The following is a 20,253-nucleotide window of genomic DNA, read 5'->3' on the forward strand; positions in this document are numbered from 1 at the left end:
TTTATTATTATTAAACAACAAGAAGTTTTAACGTTTCAATAAAAAAAGACTTGGCCTCATATAAAAATATATGAGTTTTTAATATGTGCACAACAGAACAGGCATAACCAGTTTCACAGTAAATCTGAACATCTTTAAATAACTGAACCTATCTTCCCCTCGTATCCCACTGCCAACTTTCTCTTGGTCAGTGAGAGAAATGAGCTCTTGCTTGGTCTGCCAGGTTTTAAATCTGGGCTGGAATGGTGTCAGTGCCATCCTCATGCATGTGTGTGTTAAAATCCTCGTTGACCAATCTTTAGTTGGCTTTAAGATAGATAGATAGATAGATAGATAGATAGATAGATAGATAGATAGATAGATAGATAGATAGATAGATAGATAGATATACTTTATTAATCCCAATGGGAAATTCACAATCGCTTATTTTCTGTAGCCTAAATGGCGAATTTAGTGGGTAACTTTTTTCAAATGTAATTTTGTGCTTAGTTTCATAGTGGTGTTTCACATTCCCGCTTTTAACCACTGCCACCGTCTCAGAGCAGATGAGACACAGCGGTTTCAAGCTTCCTACGGGAAATATGAATAAACGCCTCGGTCCATTCTGGATTTAAAAGCCCGGTTTTCAGTGTCAAGCTTCCGCCGTTTAGCAAAAGCCATGGCACATTAAATATTTCGCCGCTTTTCTCTGTCTTCTCTTCTCACTCCTGTATATTTTTCTCTTCATGTCACTGCCGCTACCACAAGAGTGCCAGCTGTTTTCACTCAGAATGCAGGTTTTCCGCTCCTCTATTCAGTGAAGGCCCGCCCTACTCTGCCTGTGATTGGCTGACATTCTTGCCTTCACTTTGACCAATATCAGTCTTCATGCTTAAACCCAACCAACTCGAACCCACGAAGGCAACAGTACTGGCCAATCAGAGACACGTAGGAGGTCCCTTTCACTGAGTAGCGGTGTAGAAACACTGTCAGAAAAGAGTCGCCGGTAAAAATGTAATCTCCGCCAAAACTAAATAAAACTCAATGATATGTCTGTTCCGGGTCTGGGTTCGGACAGAATATAGTCTGGGTCCAGACCCGGACCGCGGTCCGCCTATTAGTGACCTGTGCCCTAGAACATAAAAAAACACCCCAAACAGGAAGTTTGTGTCAGTCAACCATTCAATACTCCAGAAAACACAGCTATATCATCATTAAGAACAGTTTTTCTTAAGCCAATATAGAGGAATTATTTTTTTTCCCCTTTTTGCATTAAAATGGAAAAATTTCAATATTAAATAGAGTTCTTGGATGGGACCTCAACCTTTCTTACATTTCTGCTTTGTTTAGTGCACAGTCTATACAAAAGGCTGCACTGTTGAAGTAAGGCAAGTTAAAAATCGAATCATTTTATTCTTATCAATAAAGATGAAGCATTTCTACCCTTGCAGTTGTTTTTAGGCTCCCTTTGTATGCAGTGCTGTAATTTGTACTTATTTGGGAAATGTATTGGTTTAAGACCTCTGTTCGTTTTACACCATGCTTGATCTGGGAGTGGATCAATATCAACAGCCCTATTTATCTTTAGGAGCAAAATTGAATTAGAGACCCCATTGACTGAGTCACTGCTATGAATCACTACAGCTACTTACTGGAATGTGCTGCTAAAATAGGACACAGGGCAAAATTCCCCTTTGCATGTGGGCGCTTATGACACTGAAAAGGTTCACCCCATGAGCTCTGCAATCCTGCATACAGTTCTGTGTGAAAGTGTGGGGAAGGGTTTCACTTTCATAGCGCAACAAATTGCAATCCACATTGCTTGTGCAGTTTTTTCTGTCTCAGTAGCCTGAGCCACTCTAAGAATTTTATTGGAGCCATCAGCGAGTCCCAAAAAATTCACTCTAATTCTTAAAGTTTCGTTTCTTAAGTGTTAAAGACAAGATGAACAATAATTTTAAGAGATGGTGTGCACAAAATGCGTGACTATTTTAGCTACTGAGATCAACTACTATAACTGAGTGAAACACAAAAATAAATTAAAGTCCATTCATGCATTTTGGGATCTGTTCTATCTACTAAAAGGTAACTGTGAACAACAGCTTATTCTGGCAGCACAAGGAACAAGATAGGAATCAACCCTGGATGGAACATCAGTCCTTCACAGGTTATACTCACTCATAGTGGACGAATTTAGAGGCACTACTTATCTGAAATGTATGAGAAAATTACAGTCAATCAAGAACACAGACAATAAACTACAACCTTACAAAAGTTATGCCTGTAATACCAAAAGAATAGTATCAATGGTTAAAGAGACAAATACATTAGAGGTCAGAAAGTCACATTGACATTTCAGAAAAGGTTTAAAGTGACCATTTTAGATATTTCATGTCCAATTCATATAATGCATAAAAAAGTAGATAGATAGATAGATAGATAGATAGATAGATAGATAGATAGATAGATAGATAGATAGATAGATAGATAGATAGATAGATAGATAGATAGATAGATAGATAGATAGATAGATACTTTATTAATCCCAATGGGAAATTCACAAGTATGAACATACCAATAACGAGAGAGAGAGAGAGAGAGAGAACCATGATATACTGTAGCAACCATGAAATATGCTACTTGTCTAGTATTCGGCATGAACACATAATCACTAGGAGATTTTAGTCTTCAGTTATGTTGATTGTTAATAAATCTACTTGTTAACACATATGGGAAACTAGTCATTTAATACCTAGTGTTCAATGATATTGGACTCAAGCATTCCATAATCCTGCAACTGAATTAGGTGAGTCACAAAATGTCTGTTTCAAGGGGGCAGCAAGAAGTGGAGATATCTGGTCAGTTGTTAATTTTGATGGTGAACCATAAAATCTCATGTTCAGGGATAGACAAAAAGAAGTGAGAGAGAGAGAGAGAAAGATAAAAGCAACAGAAGGCAGGTACAAAAAGAGGTCAGTATTTCACACACCATTTTCTTTGTAGATAACCTGCACTCAGTGTTATGTCTAAAACATTGAAATATACTATAGTTCACAGCCCAAGTGTTTGTTATTTGTAGGGTTATTTTTCCAGTTGTGTATGCTTATTTAGTAAAAAGTCCTGACTCTGAAACATCACAGGTAGCTAGTGGTTTTTGTTTGAACAATCTTAGATTGTGGTGTCACACAAAGGATATCTAATGATGTCAGATTATACAGTACAACATTAAGGTGTCCTATGGAGTACAATCTACATCACTGGTCTCTACACTACAGTAAGGAAATGAGCAATGGAAAGGTCAAGAGGAAAGTAAAGCTGGAAAACTTTCAAAAACTAAATCTGCACAGCATGTAAAGGAAGGCAATATGAGATTTTGGAATTTAAAGCTAAGGTGATTTAAAGAAAATGGGATTGAGGCCAGTTTATAGAGGACATTTAACCAAATATCCATGCCTTTGGAGAAAAATGATATACTTAAGATAAAATATGCACGAACACAAGGAGAATATTTAATCTGTTTACACAAATTGAACTAGGAAATTACTTTAGTAAAAATATTCATTCACCTATATTTGAAACCCATTTTTTTGTTTTCCAGTCTATTGGAGTGTTAGCCTGTTTGGGGTGACTGAACAGAGTACTATACAGCCTACAATCTTTTATGGGACATGTGCTCTTCTTATGGCATTCTCACACACACCCAACTCTGAGCATGAAATGAACAATGGAGTGAACAGAAACTGAACAGGCAAATCAACACAGAATTGCAGTGTCACAGCTCCTTTGGAGTGACTCAAGAATAAAAAAGCCCATGAGTAGCCAAGAGAAATAATAAATCCAGCAACTTTTAACTCATTCTTCTAGGAGAATTGGCTTTTGATTCAAAGACACAATGTTCACTGTTGGTAGATGAAAAATATTTTAATATTTTATTATTATTATTATTGTAAATATCTGCAATGTACTTTATATTTTCTTTAATATTGGTCTATTTGATCATTGGACGGTCTGGTTCTTCCAGCAAAATTAATGTTTCATTCTCATCTCCCAAAATTTATTCATCCATCCATCCATTTTCCAACCCGCTGAATCCGAACACAGGGTCACGGGGGTCTGCTGGAGCCAATCCCAGCCAACACAGGGCACAAGGCAGGAACCAATCCTGGGCAGGGTGCCAACCCACCGCAGCACAATATACAAGTAGTGGAAAAGTCCAAAAAAATCAAAATTTTAAAATAGTACAGTACCAGCATTTCTGGATTTTCAGTACTGGAAGTAAACTTAACTTTCCTTTCAACTGACCCCAATTTACTTGAAGAAACAAGACTACACACTTTAACACGATTAGAACTTCACGGGACCCCCGATTTACTGCTTTAACTGTCAAGAGGGAAGCACTGCACACCAAGGTGGTGAGCTGTTGTGCAGCAGGGAAGGGCTGAAGTAAGATGGGGGTTTTAGAATTATTCTTTATTTACCTCAGAACCATTCACCAGCACCGAGGTCTGAAACCTTGTATCGATACCGAAGTCAAATGTTTAGTACTGATCAAACACTAGTGTGCCCTGTGAAGAACTAGTATCACACTTCTATTGTTGAACCTTGCCTCTAGGCTAATGATACAGATGACAGATTCTGGATTTCCATGTCTCTAAAGCAGGGAAGAACAAGTCTGAATATAGAACAAAAATGATTACATAACATTTGCACGTAACCGATTGTCCACTCAACCATACTGAGCATTTTTTATACAGTGCATCCGGAAAGTATTCACAGCGCATCACTTTTTCCACATTTTGTTATGTTACAGCCTTATTCCAAAATGGATTAAATTCATTTTTTTCCTCAGAATTCTACTTCTGAGGAAACACCCCATAATGACAACGTGAAAAAAGTTTACTTGAGGTTTTTGCAAATTTATTAAAAGTAAAAAAACTGAAAGATCACATGTACATAAGTATTCACAGCCTTTGCTCAATACTTTGTCGATGCACCTTTGGCAGCAATTACAGCCTCAAGTCTTTTTGAATATGATGCCACAAGCTTGACATACCTATCCTTGGCCAGTTTCATCCATTCCTCTTTGCAGCACCTCTCAAGCTCCATCAGGTTGGATGGGAAGCGTCGGTGCACAGCCATTTTAAGATCCCTCCAGAGATGTTCAATCGGATTTAAGTCTGGGATCTGGCTGGGCCACTCAAGGACATTCACAGAATTGCCCTGAAGCCACTCCTTTGATATCTTGGCTGTGTGCTTAGGGTCATTGTCCTGCTGAAAGATGAACCGTCACCCCAGTCTGAGGTCAAGAGCGCTCTGGAGCAGGTTTTCATCCAGGATGTCTCTGTACATTGCAGCAGTCATCTTTCCCTTTATCCTGACTAGTCTCCCAGTCCCTGCCACTGAAAAACATCCCCACCGCATGATGCTGCCACCACAATGCTTCACTGTAGGGATGGTATTGGCCTGGTGATGAGCGGTGCCTGGTTTCCTCCAAACGTGACGCCTGGCATTCACACCAAAGAGTTCAATCTTTTCTTTCTCATGGTCTGAGAATCCTTCAGGTTCCTTTTGGCAAACTCCAGGCGGGCTGCCATGTGCCTTTTATAAGGAGTGGCTTCCGTCTGGCCACTCTACCATACAGGCCTGATTGGTGGATTGCTGTGGAGATGGTTGTCCTTCTGGAAGGTTCTCCTCTCTCCACAGAGGACCTCTGGAGCTCTGACAGAGTGACCATCGGGTTCTTGGTCACCTTCCTGACTAAGGCCCTTCTCCCCCGATCGCTCAGTTTAGATGGCCGGCCAGCTCTAGGAAGAGTCCTGGTGGTTTTAAACTTCTTCCACTTACAGATGATGGAGGCCACTGTGCTCATTGGGACCTTCAAAGCAGCAGAAATTTTTCTGTAACCTTCCCCAGATTTGAGCCTCGAGACAATCCTGTCTCGGAGGTCTATAGACAATTTCTTTGACTTCATGCTTGGTTTGTGCTCTGACATGAACTGTCAACTGTGGGACCTTATATACAGTAGACAGGTGTGAGCCTTTCCAAATCATGTCCAATCAACTGAATTTACCACAGGTGGACTCCAATTAAGCTGCAGAAACATCTCAAGGATGATCAGGGGAAACAGGATGCACCTGAGCTCAATTCTGAGCTTCATGGCAAAGGCTGTGAATACTTATGTACATGTGCTTTCTCAATTTTTTTATTTTTAATAAATGTGCAAAAATCTGAAGTAAACTTTTTTCATGTTGTCATTATGCGGTGTTGTGTGTAGAATTCTGAGGAAAAAAATGAATTTAATCCATTTTGAAATAAGGCTGTAACATAACAAAATGTGGAAAAAGTGATGCGCTGTGAATACTTTCCGGATGCACTGTAAATCCCTAAAATCTGCTATATTTTGAGTACAACCACAGACCTAAAGGCTGGTCATCTTAAACCTATGTCACAGTATGCTTCTGTTCCAGAGATTTTCAGTTGTAGCCTTCATTTACATAATCTAACAGAGACAAAGGTAGTCGACGACTTACTGTCATGTAGCTGATCAACTAAATGTGACAAGTCCAACAATTCAGTACACTAGTCTGCAACTTGCTGTGATAAAAATCAAACAAGGTCAGGCTCTATATGCAGACAATCAATGAATGCTCATCCCAGAAGTACAATGTATATAGTGCAGTGACATGGAAAAATCATCGTTTAGAACCTCACAAATATAAGAGAAGTTTGTCTGCTCATCTGTGCGATGTCTCATGTTTAATGTATCAAAATAGAATGGAAAAAAGAAAAAAAAAATTAGGCCAAGACTGCAGCCAAACTTACTACAGCTATTAACCCTTCATATAGCCCCAACTCTGTCAGGCAGCACTGGGGCTGTGGACCTCACAAATGGAACAGAAGCTTGGCAGTCTGATGTCTCGTGTTTTACATACCATAACAGAATGGAAAAAAACAAATAAAGGTCCAAGACTGCTGCTTGGATTGCTGCTAAACCTCTGGAAGCATGTTGTCGTCAGAAAATGGGACGAGCCTGAGTGCTCTGGAAGGTTGCCGCTTGGTTGGTAAATGTGACACAAGCGCAGATTTGTCACCAGTACAAATTGACATGGTGCAGTGACGAGATCAGTAACTGCTATAGGCAAATCTCATATTACCCACAGCAAAACGTCACATAATGTGATATCAGCTTTACTTTCTAAAGCATTTTTAAAATATATTTTACCATGAAGAAACAGAATTTTCAGTCTTCTAAAATTTCCAATAATGTTTAATGAAGCCTATACGTTAATCATTGAGAAATACTAATTTAAATAATTTGCTTGATCGAGACACAGTTACATCATCTTTTAATTATTTCTTCCTCCAATGTTTTTGCAGTGTTGCAATTATTTTCCTCAAAATGCCATGAATTAAAATAATTGTTTAAGATAATAAAACTGGGAGGCACTGCACTTGAGATTTTCTAAAAGCAAAATAAGCAAAGCATTACAGTCACCCTGGTTGAATATTGCAGGCATAAAGACATGTTATACTAGGACTGTGAACTGGAATTTAGGTGCCAATTGTGCTCATCTTCAGGGATGTGTATGATCACTAACTTCAGAATAAGGCCTTGGAAGTTGCTCTGTATAACACACTAACTTATATTTATCATCTTAACATTTCTATTATTCCATTACAGGTTTGCCAGAACCAAAGTCTATCCATGAACACCACATGGCAAGTAGCTAGGTGGGTTACTAATTCATGACAAATGTAACGACATACTTTAGTTATTCCAGTCTTCAGAGGCATAAATGCACAGCATAGTATTTATATTTTTTGGAAGAATGTTAGACAATCTGCTCATGGTGACACAGTTCCTATCCACGTTGTCATGGATAGGAACTAAAACTAGCATCCTAGAGGTTTAACATCAAATATCTTAAACACTATGCCTTCTTTCAGGTGAAAACATGCTTTTAAAATATCTTCATCAACCAATGACATTACTTAAATACTTAAGAACAACTAGAAACAGCCTTAGAACATATTGCTGGAATTCTGGCTGAAATGTTACAGCAGCAATAACTGGGCTTCAGTGCCAAATTATATGAATCACTTCTGCACTGTAGCTACAAAGAGAGCAAGAAGAACAACGCCTCTTACTGCTCCGGAACTGTAATATTTATTCTGTTCTAAGGCAAGATTAACATTTATTTTATATTTTCCTAAAATAACTTCCAGTAGAAATAAAAAGCTGCATTTTGATTCCAGTAATATGATGGCATTATAGTTTAGAGAAACATTTAATTTGGTGAAATTACAGTGCTCTCCTTAATGTTTGGGACAAAGACACATTTTCCTTCCTCTGCTCTGCAGTTTAAAATTACAAATAAGAACATTTAGACATAATTAACATACACATTGCAGGCTTTAAGGGTATTTGCATACATGGCGGTCACAGCATGTAGAAATTAAAAACACTTTTTCTACATGTTTCTTCCCATTTCAGGGAACCATAATATTTGGGAAAATTGGTGTTTCAGGTGTTTGTGATGCCTCATACAAGACACCTAGGCTTACTTCTACCCTTTGGAGTCTGTATTTGCCACTGTTCAAGATGAAGACAAGAGCTGCGCCAATGAAAATCAAAAGAAGCCATTAAAAAAACGAAAAAAACAACAATGAACAAGAATAAAACTATAAGGAAATGAGCAAAACCTTAGAATTACCTAAATTAACTGTCTGGAATACCATTAAGAAGTAAGAATGCACTGGTGAGTTCAGTAATCACAAAAAGACTGGAAGGTCAAGACAAACTTTCACTGTTGATGACGGAACAATCCTCAACATTGTAAAGAAAAAACCCCAAACGCCTGTCCAACAGAGGCAGATGTGGATGTGTCAGAGATATCCACAGAAGAATTCACAAACAGAAATACAGAGGCCACACTGCAAGAAGCAAACCGTTAGCCACAAAAACATGGCCAGATTACACTTTGCGAAAAAGTACCTACAGACTTCCGGAAAAGGGTCTTGTGAACAGATGAGACAAAGATTAACCAAAGAGAGTAAGAGCAAAGTTTTGAGATGAAAAGGAACTGCCCAAGATCCAAAGCAAACCACCTCATGGTGGTGGGGATGTTATAGTATGGGCATGTATGGCTGTCAGGTACTGGCACACTTCTCTTCATTGATGATGCAACTGTTCATAGCAGTTGCACAATTAACTCGGAGGTGCACAGAACACAAGTTAAGTGCCCACTTCTGGCCTCACCAACACCTTTTGCAGCAGCGACCCAAGCAACTGGCAAGTCAAGTTGGAGAGCATGCACTGGTACAGTGCATTGCCGCACCCACTACACGACGAAACAACTCCGGATCCCCGATTGGCAACCCCCAGGCAGACACGCAGTCCAGTCCCACCCTCCAGAAATGACACTCTATCGGCCACAGCCAGGTGTTATGTGGGTGACCCTTTGGCCTGGTCCACCCACTTGGGTCCCCAAAAATGAGGATCATACGAGCTGGGTCACCCTCGGGGAAACGCACCACATAGCTGTAGTGTCGTAACTGACGCTCCCTCACAATGCAGGTAATGTGCCTCATTTGGGACTCCATGAGCAACCGTTCATTCAACACAAAGTCAAACCAACGGTACCCAAGGATTTTCTGGAGAGACACAGTACCAAAGGAGTCCAGTCTTTGTCTCAGGTCAATGGATAGTGTTCTTGTCTCGTAACCATATAGCAAGACAAGAAGCACCAGGACTCTAAAGACTTGGACCTTCGTCCTTTTGCATAGATATCAGGAGCGTCACACACCCCTTTCCAGCGACCTCATGACCCCCTGTGCTCTCCCAATCAGTCTACTGACTTCATAGGAAGAGTCACTAGAGACATGAATGTTACTGCTGAGGTAAGTAAACCTCTCAACAAGGTCAACAGTCTCTCCGCAAACAGACACACTGCTGTTGACTGTGCCCAAGAGGTCATTAAAAGCCTGCATCTTGGTTTTCATCCAGGACACTCACAAGCTCAGACACTCGGACTTCTCACTCTGTCTCTTGAGCACCTCATTCAGAGCCTCTATTGATTCTGTGAACATCACAGCATCGTTGGCAAAGTCAAGATCATTAAAGCACTCTACACCAACAGATGCCCCACAGCCGATGGACCCATGCATATTAATATAATGGGGGTCTGGTCTGGCTTATATATTCTATCACCACAATTTCAAGAAATTCAGCAGATTACTACTTATCTTTAATCATTACAAGCATTAAAAGAAAATCATATACTTTAGGGATAATTTAGGGATTGTGCCAAATACAGCACCAAAAACTCCCAATATTAGTATTTCACTGCATGGACATGACTTGTAATGGTTCAATTGCTTGCCAAAAACCACTTCAAAACCATTAATATACCGTAAGTAATCGAAAAAGTGCAAGCACCATTAACTGCAGACAATGCAGTTGATGAAAATGAAGACTTATTCAGAATGTTAATTGTATAAGCAATTTGCATTACTTAAAATCAATTAGTGTGTAAAAATATGGTGTGAAAGAGTTCTTTGTCTTTCTCTTTTCTTTCCATGTAATTTTCCTGTAAAAAATGTATTATGTATTTTGTAGTGTCTTGATATTAATTATTAGTTATAAATATTTGCACACAGTCTTTTTCCTTATTTTTTTGTCTAAATCATACAAAAGGCCACTACAATGGCAATATTGTGTTTACAGACTATTTACATAGTTGATTATCTCTACAGCTTCCCCTTTACAAATCTACAAAAATACTGACTAAAAAATAAAATTTACCTTATACAACTCTGTCACCCAATTGTACCATTACAAAGCATCTAATGATGTACAAAAATATAAGTCAGCATTAAGCCCTTTTAATCTAGCGCAGGGTTTCAGGGCAAACAAATACATCTGTCTTAAGAAATGATGTTCTCACTCATCTATAGAATATATTTTCATTTTTTGAAAAATAAAAAACTATTGACAACACTGAATCCAGCACAAATAAAAGGTGCCTGTCAATATGGTTTTTAACTTCAATGTATTAGAAAAATTATATAATCAAAAACCATAGCTTTCTGTTTTCCCATAAATATCTATTCATTCATTTAATTTGTTAAGTAATATGGGAGAGAGACAGTGCAAACCTGGGGATGAATGCCATTAACTACATGGAAATATAAGCACATAGTGCTTTTTGTCTAGTCTGCTTATTTAGTAAAGAAAATGCATTACAGTTGAGCATTAAAAGGTGTAGCAGAAAACTACAATTACATACAAGATCACATATGTAACATGTAACATGAATATGTGTGACTACATGTGCATAAAATCACCTAGCAAAACATAATTCATGTTTTAAAAGTGACACATATGCAGTTGCTGAAATGTAAGCATCATATGCAGCTGCCTTTGTTCATATTACTTTGATATTTGGAATTTAAGTTTTATACTAATTATTTAAATGTAAATGTGTATTGTAAATAGAAGTGCTCTGTAAAGATGGTTTGCTTATAGTTCAAGTTCTTATATATATATTTGCCTAAAAAATGTAGTTAAAAATGCAGCAGCAGACAAATATCACCAATGAATGTTTTAAATCTGTGCATTGCACAATATTCAAACATTTTCAGAGCAAACTTAAAACTAATGGGTCTTAGACAAGCAGCATGATAGCCAATACTGGAAAGACAGCCAGAACAAACCCTAAATAGGATGCCAGGATGCTAAAGGACACATTCACTTGAATGCAAGTATACTCACACCAAACCAGTTTAATTCCACCAGTTACCCATACAGCATTCCTTTGGACTCTACAAGAAAACTGGAGTTTTTTTATAGCAGGGATATGTATCGATTCATTCACAGCAGTATTTAAAACCAACTGTAGGATTTTAGGAACATGTTGACTATTCCAGCACCATCAGGTGCAACGCAGGAACCAAGTACTTGTTTGAGGTGCCAATCTATCACAAGGCACACCCACATTTACTCATACATGGTCCAACTCAAGAGTCAACAATTAACCTCATCTGTATGTAATTGGAATGTGAAAGGAAAACCAGACTACCGAAGAAAATTCATGCAGACACAAGGACAATAGGCAAACTCCAAACACATTGTGACCTTGCCAAAATTTAAACTCATTCTCTTGAAATTGTGAGGCAACAGGTGTATCATAGTTTTGCCTAAGTACTGATTATATACACCTTTCTCTAATTACAAATATATTTTTTCATTTCCAAAGCGAAAGAGTATGTGATTGTAAATGTGAAACAGAAAACATTTGTAATTATAACAACCTTTTTAAGCATAGTAAAGAAAACGCATCTCTCTATTATTAAAAAAAAAATAAATCTTGGGAAATCTTTGGAGGGAGACGGGACGTGATCACGTCCCGCGAGAGACACTTTAACGTCACGCAAGAAAAGGCAGTGAGACAAATGGAAAGCTGCTGTACAGGCTTTTAAATGATCAACGCGCAGCACAACAAGCAGAACACGCACCCTCGGCAGAAGCAGCACAAAGCCAGCAGCTGATCCGTCTGCATCTCCTTAGTGAGGGTTCAACTCCTCCCCTTCACAACGCGAGAGGGACAGACGCAAAGTGGCAGGAGCGTAGCGCGCCTCTTCGGGGTTGAACGAAGCAATCGAGACATGATCATCTTGGAGAGACACTTTGACGACACGCAAGACCAGACATTACAACCTTAGGAAGCAAAACCCATGACACGGTGACTTTTGCACGTCACACCCTACTTATAAACAATTTAAAACAAGTTCATGGACATCTAACCTCGCAGTTGTTGGAATTCTTTTGACAGACACACTTCATAAGCTCCCAGCTCTTAAAACAACGACAAGTGACAAGCAGAACAAGCAGCTCGCCAGCAGCAGCAGCAGCAAGCCAGCAGATGATCCGACCACATCTCGTTAACATGCGTTCAGTCCCCCCCCCCCCCCCCCCTTCACAACCTGAGTGGCAGAGACACAAAGTGGCAAAAGGACAGCTGCTGTACAGGCTTTTAAATGATTGACGCGCAGCGCAACAAGCAGAGCACGCAGCAGCAAGACAGCAGCTGTTCTGACAGCATCTCCTTAGTGTGCATTCAGCCCCCCCTTCACAATGTGAGCAGCGTTATATGTCCCACGAGAAAGAGATTTAACCACACCCAGGGCCGGAAATAAAGAGCACATATTGTTTTTACAAAAGTTTTAAAGTAAAACTGAAAATTATGCATATGTAACAATTCCCATGAAAATAACAATCTCTTTAAATAGTATATTCATTAAACCAAACCCGGGGGTGGGTGAGCAAAGTGAGCAGGGTGGCGGAGCCCCCTAGTGTCTAATAATTTGCTCTTGCTTCATACTGCCAAAAAAGCAAAACAGACCAGTAAGCAAACAAAATTCTAGGTGTCTCTCATCCTAAGAACAAGTCTAGCATCTGTGCTTCCCAAAATCTATTATGTTTTAAAACTAATAAAACATAATTCAATGCAATATTAAGGCAGCACTCACCAAGGAAGAGTAGGGTCACCCCTGCATCAAGAATGAATCAAACAGTCCCCTAGCAATTCCCCTTTTGTAACAATTATCCTCTACTTCATATGTAAATGTCAATACATGCCCACCTCTATTCATCTGACTAGATATAAAACTATAAACAACCCAATTTAGACAATCACATAAAAGCATGATTCCTTCCTTACCCCAACCTTCAAAACAGATGCCCCAAAAGCCATGCGAAACACATTATTTAGTATAAGCAGCCATTTGCCAAAATGGGGACAAGCACTTAAAATCCAAAGTAATTTCCATGCTGTTTTCCTTCTAGATTTAAAACAAAAGATAAATCATTGGCATCAGTTGGGAATGAGAGGTAGAACTATTTTTTACTCTCAAAAAAAAAAAACAAACAAAAAAAAAAAAAACGCACACACAAAACAGGCCTGGGGAGGTTTACTTGTAATGAGCCCGTGCCATGTGACTTATTAGAGAGGTGGGGGTAGGGGGGTTTCTGAGGAGAAAGAGATGAGAAACTGCTGACTGAACAGAGCTATTCACTGTGGCAAGGATGATTAGGCACTGAAACCGTCTTATCTGCATCACTAAATGAGAATCTAGCCCACATTCTGAAAGCAGTTCACCTAACCTGGGCTAAAGGTATGTATCAGGAGCATAATGTTTCAGTGCTGAAAACCCCAAAGAATTATCCTCTCCTGGTTGTAGTGAGAGAAAAATATTGCTTTCAGCCATAAACAAAACTCTGCCGAACAAATTAATCACAAAATACATCTGTAACTGCCATATAAAACTAACAGCATTGAAGGACTAGGGATGCCAGATAAACAAACCATTGAACCTTTTGCAACACCTAAACTAGGCTCCGTGAAGTTGGCGGCGTGAGAAAAAAAAACCAAAACAATACAAGCAAAGTAGTAATGTGAAAAAGTCACATTTTTCAAAAATGAGGAAGGCTTAGTAGCTCAGATCACCTGCAATGCAATGTACATAAAAGATGTTACAAGGGAAGAGCATCTCTCTGAGGGAGATTATCACTCGTCCAGCCTGCCGTGTGGAAGAGAGCAAAACTGATCCTGGTCTCCTGGAAAATTGTCATCTATAACTAAAAATCTCAGCACTGTTAACAGTTTAAAACAAATGATTATTGCCCGATGCATCTATAAGAAGTGATTTTTGACAAAAATCTGCAATCTTCCATTAACATACAGTTTTGTTGGCTATACATAAGTGGAGTTTAGGAACTGGTTGTCATCTGTTATGTTTGATTTCAAAGGTCATTGCTAAATCTTAAAGGACTTCCTAGACAAAAGTTCATAACACTTATAAGAAACAATATTTATTGTTTTTATGAGGCATGGAGGAATACTGCTTACTGCTTCCACCTCTGGGTTTGATTATTGGATTTTCTTTAGTGTAGTGATCAATACAGTCTTGTGCGGAGCTGTAACCATTCCTGTACACTAGGTACAAACTAACAGAAGATGGGATGCCAATCCACTGTGGAACACATGAACACATTTACCCACAACAGGCCAGTTTAGAGAAATCATTAATCTTGTTTTAGTTAAGATCATATTCTTCTATTCTATGTGGCTTTATTTAGCATGTTCTTTGCTACTGAACCTTTTCATTGTTTAATGTGCTTCAACAAAGGAACGAATTTGCATAGCTGACATTATATTAGTTAAAGTGTGCTTACTTTTGATCTGAGCTACTGTAGAGTTTAGCTCAGGAAATTCTGGTCACCTTTACATTAATCAGGAACCTACTTTCCAACCTCATCTCTTTCGGTCACCAATTTGTCATCAACTGAAACTTATTTCTGTAAATGAGCAACATTAACATCCAAAAGCAGCTAACTGATGCATTTCATTACTTCACTGAAGTCTCACCAGATGTACAAAGAGTTCACATGCCGTAAGGATCCAACCGGCTGATCAGGACAAAACAGGCACACTCCTATGTTTCAACCGAAATTGACATTACATTCAGTGAAATCCCTTTGCAATCAGATGTTTCACCCTGTGAACAGCTCATTTAAATTAAACTTTACTAACCCCTTTCCACATCAAACATGAAAAACCACCAGGAACATTGCATGATTATTCAGTATTTCTCTGTGAGGGACAGACAGGCTGTTAAAGGCTATCTCATGTCTTTTGCCTAATGCAAACCTCTAAACCAGACAATTTAGTACAACCATTTTAGCCTAATGCACCCACCTCCAAATTGCCTTGAGGAAATCCACACAAACAAAAGGGAGAACATGCAAATTCCACACACACAAATGCATTGGAATAAAAACAATTAGCAGAACTTCTGGCTGACATATCAGCATTTTTATATTTGGAATTAGGATCAGTGATTTCCACATTTTTCAGTTTACATTGACCATACTTCACATTATCGAGGAAACTTGTAATCCAACCCTGAACCATTCCAACATGTGCACAAGAGTCTGAATAAATAAATTTAAAAAAAGCCTGATAGTGGATAGGGTCGAAGACTGAGATGAGACTGTAAAACAAGCCTTTTCATAAACTTAAAACATTCATCTAGATAAACAGATCACAGACAAAGAAGGAAAACAAGTCTGGAAGCATCACAGGCAAGGCAGAAACCAAGACTTAGCAGGGTGCCAACCCACAGAAGAACCCACTCACAAACAGACATGGCCATTAAATCAATATTTAATTTAATATACCATGGGGTGCAGAAGAAAAAAGGGTATATATGAAGGAAAAAAAAAAACACTCAGATGTGGGAAAAACATGCAAATTTCAATCATAGTGTAACTGAATTAGGATTTGAATCAAGGAATCTGGAACTTGAAGACAACAGTACTAACCACTATGCTATCCTAAACATGAAAAGCATAATTTAATTGCTTACTGATTTGCATTGCATTGTTTATTACATTTATTTACTTAGGTCTTTAGATATTCTTTCGTTCTTAGCATCTACAGTAGATGCAATAATTATTATGATGTATTTGTTCATTTTGGTCCAAATACAGCAAGCTCATTAGATGGATAGTAGGAAATAGAACCTCTACTGCAATTAACTTTCAGTTAAATAAAAAAGCCACATCAGGATGTCTTTGCCCAGACTTTACTATAAATTTTTCAAAATAAATACAAAAGAAAAATAACTTCTTACTTAAAAATTATTTGTTTACAGTTTTCAATAACAAGCACTATACTTAAAGAATTCTTTACACAACTGATTCTTACCATTTCAGCCTAATGTACTGATTTACTTTTCCATTTAAGGCAATTTAATATATTTATATTAAAGGTTTTATTCCCATTGGTTTAAATGTGTATTAAAATAGTGTATCTAAACAAACAAAATAGAAGCAAAATATAGCAGACCTACATTAAGTAATGTGGTTTTAACCTCCTGTTTAATCTTTCCTTTTTGTTGCTTCTGTTACAAAAAAAGAATAACAAGATAATAGCTAGGGGAGGAACACTTGTATCATTAGAATTTTCATAAAAGAGAAAATCAATACTACACACTTCATGGCACTATGCGATGAACAGAAGACACTCTTCTGAACTGTGTCAACCTTACAGCACCTGGGGAAGTGGCCATGCAGGCTGAGACCATTCAGTGAGGTTGGGGGGGGGGGGAGGGGGTGTGTGTTAAGAAGGAGACAAACCACTTCCTCATCCTCACAACTACACTGGAAAGTAATTACAACATTGAGGGTGGGGGAGACAATGGTCTGGCAAAATAACACCTGACTGCGAATGACTGTCTATACACCAGAATGTTCTGCATAAACAAAAGAAAACCTGTGCCCGGCTGCATGTTGAGAACTCACCAAGAAGCAGAACAGGTTTTTGCAAAGTAGAACCACCATCAGCTACTGAAAAAGAGAAGTCTGTTTCCCTTCTACACTGAATCCAGCCTGCCTACATGCAGATCTATTAAAGACTTCCCATATTTAAACAAATGCTCTGTGTAAAAATATATACTACCTGTTCATTGAGGCAACATATATTCGGACATCCAGGGAAATCAGTAGTCGCATCCCATGAACAAGGGGTTTGGTTGTTTCTGTCTTCTGAATTTTCCAGAAGATGTCAGTACAAGACTACAGCAATCTTAATCTGGGTGCTCCATATGGACAAACGGGGCCATCTCTCCTACAAGAAGTGAAACTAGTGCCAGGAAAGTTCTATGCCAAAAAGGCAGGCGTTGTGGCTGGGGGTCATTTGCGCAACTCTAAGTACGCAGAGAGGAGGAAGGGGCAGGGAACTTGTGGTACACATCATGCTACTTTGTGTATTACTCAACCAGGATAACAAAGTCAGCAAAGGCAAAGCTCAGTCTAAGCACCCATCTGTTTGGGCATAAGATTCTAAATAACTAATAATCTATAAAACAGGGGTGCTAACTGCTCACATATGGCCTAACTGTATATCTAGTTTCAGATTTCTGTATGACTCATATAACTCCTTTTAAAAAAATGAATACAGACACTAAAACATATTCTGAAACAAAAAGCAATTATGTAGAAAGCAGAAACAAAAGGGATATACTAAAACCCTATACCAAACAACCTAAATAGCTATTTACAAGCGAAACTTTCTGAATAATGGAACTTGACATTTTAAAATAATGTTCAATTCACTGGTCTTATTATAACTCCGATACATCCAAAAATTAAGTATATATTTTACTCTGCAAAATATTTGTTGAATTGGAAAGGATTAAATCCTAACAACTTTTTTTCCTTTTTTATAATATTATTTTAACATCACCCACCTAAGTTATAAGTTGTTACTTATGCCTCACTGTTAATAGCCTGCTCATTAAGAACAATGATGGATAGACAGATATACAGAATTCTTCAAAGGGGACATTTACCTAAAATGTCATCAGTCTGCCAAGAACACAATTCCATAATTTCCAATGCCCTACAATGAGTACTTTGCTTAAAGTACAAAAGGAATATATTTCAGTGTCCAAGACATTCATAAACAATTTACATAAAGATTTAATTGTGAAGAATTAATAGTTCAATGTATTGAACTTCAACTGTATTATTAAGAATAAATAAAGCTCAAATTAGTGTCTTTTTCCTTTGAGTACATACATCAGAATGCCCAATATATATACATAGAACTCACAGACTCATGTTATACTAATTCACCACCTGAGGCCACAGGTTCAACACGCCCTCGACCCTCTGCAGTTTGCATATCAGGAGAAGGTGGGAGTGGAGGATGCCATCATCTATATGCTACACCGATCCCTCTCCCACTTGGACAGAGGCAGTAGTGCTGTAAGAATTATGTTTCTAGACTTCTCTAGCGCCTTCAACACAATCCAACCTCTGCTCCTTAGGGACAAGCTGACAGAGATGGGAGTAGATTCATACCTGGTGGCATGGATCGTGGACTATCTTAAAGACAGACCTCAGTATGTGCGTCTTGGGAACTGCACGTCTGACATTGTGGTCAGCAACACAGGAGCGCCACAGGGGACTGTACTTTCTCCAGTCCTGTTCAGCCTATATACATCGGACTTCCAATACAACTCTGAGTCCTGCCACGTGCAAAAGTTCGCTGACGACACCGCTATCGTGGGCTGCATCAGGAGTGGGCAGGAGGAGGAGTATAGGGACCTAATCAATGACTTTATTAAATGGTGCAACTCAAACCACCTACACCTGAACACCAGCAAAACCAAGGAGCTGGTGTGGATTTTAGGAGGCCCAGACCCCTCATGGACACCGTGATCATCAGAGGTGACTGTGCGCAGATGGTGCAGACCTATAAATACCTGGGAGTGCAGCTGGATGATAAATTAGACTGGACTGCCAATACTGATGCTCTGTGTAAGAAAGAACAGAGCCGGTTATACTTCCTTAGAAGGCTGGTGTCCTTCAACATCTGCAATAAGATGCTGCAGATGTTCTATCAGACGATTGTGGCGAGCGCCCTCTTCTACGCGGTGGTGTGCTGGGGAGGCAGCATTAAGAAGAAAGATGCCTCACGCCTGGACAAACTGGTGAGGAAGGCAGGCTCTATTGTTGGCATAGAGCTGGACAGTTTAACATCTGTGGCAGAGCAACGGGCGCTAAGCAGGCTCCTATCAATTATGGAGAATCCACTGCATCCACTAAACAGTGTCATCTCCAGACAGAAGAGCAGCTTCAGCGACAGACTGCTGTCATTGTCCTGCTCCACTGATAGACTGAGAAGATCGTTCCTCCCCCAAACTATGCGACTCTTCAATTCCACCCAGGGGGGTAAACGTTAACATTATACAAAGTTATTGTCTGTTTTTACCTGCATTGTTATCAATCTTTAATTTAATATTGTTTTTTGTATCAGTATGCTGCTGCTGGAGAATGTGAATTTCCCCTTGGGATTAATAAAGTATCTATCTATCTATCTATCTATCTATCTATCTATCTATCTATCTAATCAATTCAAAAGTTATTTACAGAATGCACAACTGTAAAACAAGTAAAATGAAGCTCAGAATGATTAAAATGCAAAAACAGACAAAATTATCCTGCAAATTGTACTTCTGAAAATAAATTGAGTAGAAACTAGTATAGGTAGACAGTCTCAATAAGAAGAATCCCAATGAACAGTTTTCATACTGAATGACTTTCTGCATTCAATGTAGGCAGATATCCAACTGATAGAATTCAGAATGAACGGAATATATGGATTTCACTTTGAATAATTGTGCACATGCAGACTCAACTAATCT

At 38.7% G+C, this 20,253-nt stretch overlaps 1 protein-coding gene across 2 annotated transcripts in view; it reads right to left on the bottom strand.

Annotated features, from left to right (window-relative positions):
* The window catches only part of LOC114646586 (zinc finger and BTB domain-containing protein 7B-like), a 78,688-nt gene that overhangs the window by 52,747 nt on the left and 5,688 nt on the right, over positions 1–20,253 (bottom strand). Inside the window, exon 1 of one of the 2 annotated variants that reach the window (XM_028794846.2) lies at positions 17,502–17,709. The exons of the other annotated variant lie outside the window; for it this stretch is intronic. Within the exon in view, the coding sequence (XP_028650679.2) occupies positions 17,502–17,554 (53 nt within the window). The 5' untranslated portion in view covers positions 17,555–17,709. Of the gene's footprint in view, positions 1–17,501; positions 17,710–20,253 lie in introns of those variants that run through there. 2 annotated transcript variants of the gene reach the window in all.

Source organism: Erpetoichthys calabaricus, chromosome 2, assembly GCF_900747795.2.
Source record: "Erpetoichthys calabaricus chromosome 2, fErpCal1.3, whole genome shotgun sequence".
Classification (NCBI taxonomy): Eukaryota; Metazoa; Chordata; class Cladistia; order Polypteriformes; family Polypteridae; genus Erpetoichthys; species Erpetoichthys calabaricus.